The 8,899-nt window shown below is 40.2% G+C and overlaps 1 protein-coding gene across 1 annotated transcript; it reads left to right on the forward strand.

Moving 5' to 3' along the window:
- The first annotated feature begins 473 nt into the window (after nucleotides 1-473).
- On the forward strand, nucleotides 474-8,510 carry kbtbd4 (kelch repeat and BTB (POZ) domain containing 4). Its single transcript, XM_028794281.2, has 4 exons — nucleotides 474-678; nucleotides 1,940-2,543; nucleotides 2,884-2,987; nucleotides 7,202-8,510. Exons 2-4 carry the CDS (start codon nucleotides 1,940-1,942, stop codon nucleotides 8,060-8,062), a joined length of 1,569 nt encoding a protein of 522 aa, XP_028650114.1. The 5' UTR covers nucleotides 474-678; the 3' UTR covers nucleotides 8,063-8,510.
- The last annotated feature ends 389 nt before the right edge of the window (nucleotides 8,511-8,899 follow it).

Below are 8,899 nucleotides of genomic sequence, written 5' to 3' on the forward strand. Positions count from 1 at the left end.
CCTTCAGCGGAAAATGAAAAATACGAACTCGGTGCAAAGCTGCCGGCTAAATGTTGCGTTGCCTTGGTTATAGTGATGCTAGAGACCTTAATGGAAAGTGATAGCAGTTGTTTTACGGTAATCCCGACAGTGTTCAAGCTCGGGGACAGCTTGAAAGTAGCTGCAGAGTTTGGATATGTTTTCTTTCTTGGATCGTTTCCCGTGGCCGATAACAATGGCTCTATAGGCGCCGAAGAGTTTTGTTTTTGTTGTTTATTAGTGTCCAGGCAACAAGCTGAAGCGTTATTTAGTGTGTGTCTCACTCGTTCTTCCTCGATGTTCTCTACGATACATGCACTACATACATGCATAAGCGATCATCTGCAAAACATATGTAATAAATGCAACCTCTATTCTTATCCAAAAACACTAGGTGCACAAATATGCGGCCGGCCCACAAGTCGGTACACTTCGTTTTCTCGTCGGACCATTTGGTTTTGTAACACTAGCGGTGGGTTTTTAAGCAGAAGTTGTACGTTCACTTTCTGTTCCGCCGTGCCATCGGTGTTGCTGTTTTTGGTATTTTATACTATTCAGGGTGCATCCACCTGCTTTTTTGATTATAAGAAAACGTCTGTGCATATCATATTTAAAGTGAACGTAGAGAGACGAGGCAGAGATTGCACGAAAATAAACAAGGTAACATTTGCGAAATGCGGAACAGTTTACACGTGAGGAATGGCAGGCCTGCTGGTACAATCTTAGAAACCTGAGTGGCATGTCCATCCTTCCATCCATCCATTTTCATAACCCACTTATCCACGGCAGGGTCGCGGGGAGCTGGAGCGTATCCCAGCAAGCATAGCGCGAAAGGCTGGAACAATACCTGGACAGGGCGCCCGTCCACCGCAGACAAATCGGGGCAATGTAACATCGCTAATTCACCTAACTTAAATGTCTTTGGATTGTGGCATGGCCTTGTACACAAATCACTGCACAGGAAAGGGAAATGGAGGTAATATATTAATACAAGAGGACTGTTGCAGGGTCCGTGGTGCGCTTGTCTGCCAGGCCAATAAAGATTTGTCTAATTGAGTGGAACTGAACGAGCAGTGTAGTCTATGCTTTATGCTGATGACATTGTGTTATGTGGAACCAAAAAGGAGGAGGCGGCGAGGAAGAAGTAAAGGAAGTGCAGGAGAGGTTGCATGTGTCATAAATGAGAATGTTAAGGTGGATGTGTGGGTTTTCAAAACAGGACAGAATAAGAAATGGGACAATCAGAAGTAAAATGAAAGTGGGAGAGGGATCTAGGAAAGTAGGCTGAAGTGGTGTGGACATTTAATGAGGAGAGACAATAAATTTGTGGTTAAAGGAGTGATTGGAAATGTAGGTACAGGGGAATAGAAGGCAGGGGAGCTCAAAGCGGAGGTGGATAAATAAAAAAAAGGATGAGACTAAGATAGGAGGTGCAGGACTGAGCAATAGGCACATTGACCCCACATAAAAGTGCAGAAAGATGAATTTGAAGACCATGAAGAAAAACACAGGGTAGTTTAGTTCAATTCAGCCAAGGCTGTGAAAAATTTAAATTGTAACCCAACTACAAAAAACTAAGGGGATCTCGACCCCTTATCTAAATTAGTCCTTGCTCCATTTTTAGATCCCAAAGCTTTAAAAAAAAAATTGGTCAGTTAATGGTCTAAATACCTTGGCAATGATGTAGATTTCTTTACGAGATGGGTCAGTAAGGTAGTATTTTATGTATCACCATCTTTCATGATGTGCAGCAAAAAAAAAAAAACAACAACCATGCACTCTATGTGAGCAGTGTATTGTAGATTTGAGAAAAGTCTTGTGCTTTTGAGCCACCACTGAGAACTCGGCATGTTTTGATGGAAAGTGAAATTTTCTGTAAGTAAACTGCTCTCAAACTATTACTTTTTTTTTTTTTTTGTAGATGGAGTCAAATGATGATGCTGGTGTTTTGAATGTTGGAGGCTCAGCTGATGAGAATTATTTTCTTGGCTACACCTTCACAGATCGTTCTCACTCTGGTCGCGTGGTGAAAAGCATTATGGACTTGTGTCTGGAAGATGGGCTTTTTGCAGACGTTATTGTTTTAGTTGATGGAAAAGAATTCCGGTTGCATCGACTTGTTTTGTCTGCGCAGAGCTGTTTTTTTCGGTCAATGTTCACCAGCAATCTAAAAGAAGCAAACAATCGCAGCATTGAGCTGAAGGATGTTAGCTCCTCAGTGTTCCAGCTGCTTGTGGACTACATCTACCATGGAACCATCAAACTGCGAGTGGAGGAGCTGCGAGACATTTATGAGATGGCTGACATGTACCAGCTGACTGCCCTATTTGAAGAGTGTTCTCGTTTTTTGGCACGCACTGTAGAAGTGAAGAGTTGCCTACAAGTCATGTGGCTGGCTGACCAGCACAGTGATCAGGAGCTGTATACTGCAGCCAAACATTGTGCTAAAATGCATCTGATTCAGCTCCAGCAGACTGAGGAGTTTCTTGCCTTACCACTACGACTCTTAACAGATATCATCAAAGGTTTGGCCTCTCCTAGTGTAGAATCAGAGCAGCATGCAATGATGTATGGTGTCTGAAAATGGTGGCTGCCAACAACCTAGTTAATTTTTTCAAGCAGCCTCATTTTTGGTGAGGGTGGTATTATTAGACCTGATCCTGTTTGTTATTTCATCCCAGGTTTGTCATTGTTCATATAGCTTGATACAGACTGCTGGGGGGAATGCAGTCTATATTTGCAACATCTGTTGCCAAGCAGCTTTCTCAGTATTCAGTTCCTTGGGGAAAGAGCGCTAAAAGGAACGACAAGATGAAGTGTTATACTTGGCTTTGCTGTTGATGGTGGTCTTATTTACATCTGCAGATGGCGTTCCAAGTTCTCAGACTCCCACATCTGCTATAGAAGTCTGGGTGAATCATAGCAGTGATAGGCAGGACTACTCTGAGATGCTCCTCAACAGTCTTAAGGTAAAGTAGCATGGGAAGCCACTTTTTATCAAGTAATACTAGTCAGAATACAAAGGGACAGAGTAATGGAATGCATACAGCCAGTGACGTGCGGTGAGGTTCATGGCATGTTGAGGTGCTGACTCCTTCAGAGTCAGATTTACAAATATATGAAGCCACAAGAGTAGCTTATTAACTATTCAATTGGCAGTCAGCATGCACATTGATTACTGGTAATGTTTCATATCTCATCAGGATTCTTTATATATATATATATATATATATATATATATATATACACACACACACACACACACAGGTAAGGGACATATTTGGATAAGAAAGAACGTTACATTTATAGCGGCGAGAGAGCGCATTTGCTCTGCACCTTCCATGCTTTCTAAATTTGCTGTTGCAATTCCACAATTCATACTCATTCAGTACAAAATACAGAGTGAAGTATAAAAAAATCAGATTTCAATTTTGACCTTAATTGAAATATTTAGTTGTTTTTAAAAGCTTTTAATTCTGATACTTTAAACAATTTTAATACAGACTTTTCAACAAAAGAATAACAATAAAAACAAAAAAATATTTTATTTAAGGTCAAAATTAAGTTTTTAAATATTGGATTGTTTTTTTATTCGTCTGATCCCATTTTTTATAAAACTGAAAACCGTTTATTGTCTTACCTTTATTTGTAAATGAAGTCCATGCGCCAATCCTTCTCTACGAAAATGTCTGTCACTTTCTTGTAAAAGTACTCCTCATTTTCCTTTAGTTTTTAAAGTCTCTCCGACTCAATGGAGATTATCGCCAAGAAGAACAGCAGCAACAAGCACCTGTTGGGCTCACATCCGTCCCCTTCGGTGCAGCACGGTACTGTCTGCCTCAACTTGTGCCTTTTCACGGCGGTTTTATGTCCGATCAGCAAGATTAAATATGTCACATACATTCATTACAGATATTAGCCAGACTGTGGAAAGTCAGGGTGTATAATAAACATGTCTGCAAACATTATATTGTCAACATACAGAGAGACAGCAACAGGCATGCGCCAATTGCATGCATCAACCCAGTGTGTGAGGGTTAGCGCAGTCCGAGGAGAGGTGAGGCTTGTCGCTGTTGCACCTCACATTTCTCCCCTGTATTTGAACAGAAAATGCGCAAATTCAGTGATTTTGACTATAAGAATTATCAAAATTATTGGAATCCTACAGAAAAAAAATTTATAGCACAGACCAGTGTACAGATTTATTTTATGTTATCATTAGTTTTTTTAGTTTCATGATGACACCTGCCTCCACTGACCGCACATCCCTGCATACAGCACAGTGACTGCAATATACAACAAAACTTTTTTTTATTATAAAACACTGCCATAGCCTATAGCTGATTAAATATTATACCAGTAGTGCCTGTTCCTCTCTTAGATTTTCTATTTCCCTCACCTCTGAAGATGGCGGAGGGGCTAGGTACCACTCACTAATAAAGAGGTATAATCTGGATTGCTTTCTGGTTTCCTGTATATTCTGTACTACAGCTTTAGCATTGAAAGTAAAAATAGCACTCCACAACAGCAGCAACATTTAATGATATCTGTATTTCCCCTGACAACTTTCCATACACGGTATGCCTGTGTCTTTTTTCAATTTTGGTTCAGTAGCTTGGGTGGTGAAGTGGATTTAAAGTATGACATTGTAGTTTCTTGGCAGACATTGTATTGCCTTGTTTGGTAAAAATGTATAAGCCAACAGCTTTGTTCTAAGAATGTAGGGATGATAAGAAAAAGCATCAAAAATTAAACCTCTGTTATCCAACTCTTTCCTTAGGTTAAACATCTACTTCAGGGACAGTACTCTGGGCCCAAATAAAACGTTGCTTGGCACATGCTAAATAGATGGTGTGGCTGGCTGTTGTCCAGTTCATAATGTTTGTGCTTTTATTCTTTCTCCTTATATTTACTCAGTCCTTTTGTACTTGAAAGTAGAGTAACTGCAGTCATCTCCATATCAAAATGACCCATGTTATGGTAAGTATTGCACCATGGTGATGCCTCATTGATCCCTTGTACTGGGATGGAATCCAGCACCTGGGGCCTCATTTATAAAACTTTGTGCGGATACAAGCGTGAAAATAACAGCACACCAAAAAAAACAAAAAAAAAAAAACAGGAAAATGCATACACTCAAAAAAAATCAAATTTATAAAACTTGGAATACACATTTCTATACAATTTACTATTTATAAATCTCAATTACCTTGTAAATATGTGTATATGAATATGCCCCCAATGATGCCCTGAAATATCTGTATGGAACATGCTAATCAACTTCATACATGTATAATCACAATGTTGTGGATGTTTATTGGCTGATAGTGCAGCCTTTCCCTCCTGATGTGTCGAGACTCCACCATCTGCATTCAAGGATATCTGGCTGTGCCCTGAAACTAAGAGTGCAAGATCATGTATGGCAATATAGAGCCTCTCTTCTGCGATCTGGGGGTCTAGGAAAGGCGTAAGGCAACATCATTGAGCCGGTAGTCACTGTCACCCAGCGCATTTAATGACATGAGTGCTGTTACAATGAATAGTACAAGCATTATGAAACCCTGAGGGTTCAGTGAATTACCTTACGAACAAGCCAGATAAAACATACAGCACCATCAGTAAGCCAATTGCCTCAAAATAAATGAATCATGATTTGACCCAGGTCACTGAGACACAATGTTTGCCAGTCACATCTTAAATGACTTGTGCATTAATAGAAACTAACTGCTTAATGTTATTAAAAGCAGCTTTGCTCTCTCAATATGAGTGCAGTAAATTGCTCCAAATATGTTAGAAGAACTGGATAAAACCATATATTTCTTTATGTTCAGAAAAACATATTCTGTTTTATGTGTGTACACCTACACTTATATAAGACTGGATGAAGTATGTCACCGGTCAGTTAATGACATCCAGCACAGCAGGCATGATGGAGTGAAGCTTGGTTGAGATAGTCCTGACCTGTTGGCCAGTTCCTTGAGAAGTGACAACAGGTAGCCAATATAAGTTTGTCAGGGAAATAAGTAGTATTAGTGCTCTTAAAAGGGAACTGAAATACAGTCTGTGCATAATATTCAGTGCTTTTAGGTGTAATATGTTTGTCACTTCAATGCATGTTCCACCAATGTGAAGTATATACATGTGAGTCATCATTTAGCTGGTTTGGCTGCATTTCCCTGCTTGGTCATTGGTTTGTCCAAAAATATTGTGTATGCACTAGACAGACTTGCTGTAAATATATGCGTATTTCCTCATCAAGTTTTCTTTTGTAAATCCCAATGTTGGTATGTGAATTTGCGTAAGCATATTTCGAGCCTCTTTTTGTGCATACGCAAGCTTTATAAATGAGGCCCCTGGACTTTATTTATGTGGAGCCTGCATGTTCTTTAACGTGTTAGTGTAGGCTTTCCTATCACTTCCCCAAAGACATGCATGTTAGGTTAGGCAGCATTTTTAAACTGGCCCTGTGTGAGCTTGGGTAGATAGATGCATGAGTGTTTGATGCAGCCAAGAGAGGCTCCGTTACTCTGCAAACCTGAAATAGATTAAGCTGGTAGAGAATGTTATATGTCATGAGTCTGAGAAGCTGTTGTTTTCCAGTAACTGGTCATTCTGTGCCCATACTGTGGTTTATTTTAAGGATTTTATCTCATCAGACCCTATTATTTAGCACAGGGCTACGGTGCCTAAATATTCACGTCTCCCCCACCATTTTTCACGTTTTTTTTATTGTGCAACATTGAATCACTGTGGATTTAATTTGGATTTTTTGATATTGATCAACAGAAAAAGACCAAAACAGATCCATGAAAAATGACCTTAATAATAGCGGGATAGATACTTTTTATAGACACTGTATATTTTGAACAACTGTAACTGTTTTGGTGTAGTCTTGAATATGTTTAGCTTCAGTAAATGCTATTTGGATTTGCAGCTCTTTACTGACTTGAAATCTAACAGAGATATTTTAATAGGGTCAGTGCCCACAATATACACTGAACAGTCACGTCTGGCCTTTGCCAATTCTAGTCTCAACCTGGCGGGCTACCAAGGCAAATGCACATTTATTAAGTCAAATAGTTATGACCTTTCAGGGACTTGAGTAACAGTGTGCATTTTGCATGCATGTTTCTACTCAGACAGGAGACTGATATTTTTTTAACATTTTGTTTATTTTAATCAGGAGATTGGAGAAAATGTGCACATCTACCTGATTGGGAGGGATGAGAGCCGCACACATTCTTTAGCTGTGTCTCTACACTGTGCTGAAGATGACGCCATCAGTGTTAGTGGACAGAACAGCCTATGCCACCAGATCACTGCGGCTTGTAAACATGGGGGTGACCTCTATGTGGTTGGAGGTTCCATTCCTCGACGTATGTGGAAATGCAACATGCAGACCATGGACTGGGAGCGATGTGCCCCATTGCCACGAGACAGGGTGCAGCATACACTTGTGTCTGTCCTGGGAGATGATGCAATTTACTCTCTTGGAGGAAAGACACTACAGGACACTCTCTCCAATGCTGTCATCTACTATACAGTTCATGAAAATATATGGACAGAAACTAGCCAACTGGATACTGCTGTGTCAGGTGCAGCTGGAGTAAATATGGCTGGCACCATCTACCTCTTAGGTGGAGAAGAGAATGATATGGACTTCTTTACCAAACCCTCTAGACTGATCCAGTGCTTTGACACTGTTTCTCAGAGGTGCCATGTCAAGCCATACCTTCTGCCATTTGCTGGCTGTATGCACGCCACAGCACACAAGGACCTGATCTTCATCGTGGCAGAGGGTGACTCTCTGGTCTGCTATAATCCCCTGCTGGACAGCTTCACACGTCTGCGTTTTCCTGAAACCTGGAGCTGCATACCTTCCTCCTGGAAGGTTGCAAGCTGCAATGGCTGCATTTATGTTTTCAGAGACAAGTGCAAGAAGGGAGATGCCAACACACTAAAATTCAACCCTGCCACTTCAGTAGTCTCTGTGATTAAGGGAATAAAGATCCTTTTGACAAACTGGCAGTTTGTCTTAGCCTGAGTACACTCAGTCAGTTCCACAATGGAGTGGGCCTGAGGACAATTGGGTTAATTGGCACAATGAACAGTAAGCATTTGGGTTGTACGTCAGCTGTTGTGGAAGTGTGACAATGTATTTATGCTATAGAAGCCAAGTGCCATGTTTGGGTTAGGTTGCTTCGTTTCTTTCATTTTTTTCTGTTGCTCTGCTTTTTCATATGGGGCAGTTTTGTTGTGGTAATGCATATCTACAAGTGGGAGTAACCCAAAGACCCCAGCCTGGGTATTTGTCAGGTGTGTGTGTTTTTATAGCCACTATGTAATCCACATTAACTAAGCAGCATTTAATAAGGTGTTATTAACAATAGTATCAAGAAATGTACAACTAATTGAAAAAGTGATTTTATGTAATCTGGTTTTGCTATTTTAGTACAATACTGCTTTAGCAATAAACTGACACGTAACACATACTGCAGCGTGAAAGGTGCTTTTCAGTTAATGTGAGGAGTTGGTTCATATGCAACAAAAACTGGAGTATTTTCGTGAAGCAAGTCGGTTTTAGCTTAATCTTGATTACTGTGCCTTTGAGTGTCCTCAATTGCTGCTGAAACATAGTTCTGCTGCCCTACATGCAGATTTTTTTTTTTTTTTTTTTTTTTTTTTTAAAGTTCTTCCACATTACCTGCACATTTGGATAGGTCTAAATCTTCTTCTTTTGGCTGCTCCCGTTAGGGGTTGCCACAGTGGATCATCTTGTTCCATATCTTGGATAGGTCTAAACATGAACAGCTTATTTAAAGTAAGGTATTCTAAACATTGCATTTTATTTACACAGGAACCGAATTATTTAAAAGGACTC

This window comes from Erpetoichthys calabaricus, chromosome 2 (genome assembly GCF_900747795.2).
Source record: "Erpetoichthys calabaricus chromosome 2, fErpCal1.3, whole genome shotgun sequence".
NCBI lineage: Eukaryota > Metazoa > Chordata > Cladistia > Polypteriformes > Polypteridae > Erpetoichthys > Erpetoichthys calabaricus.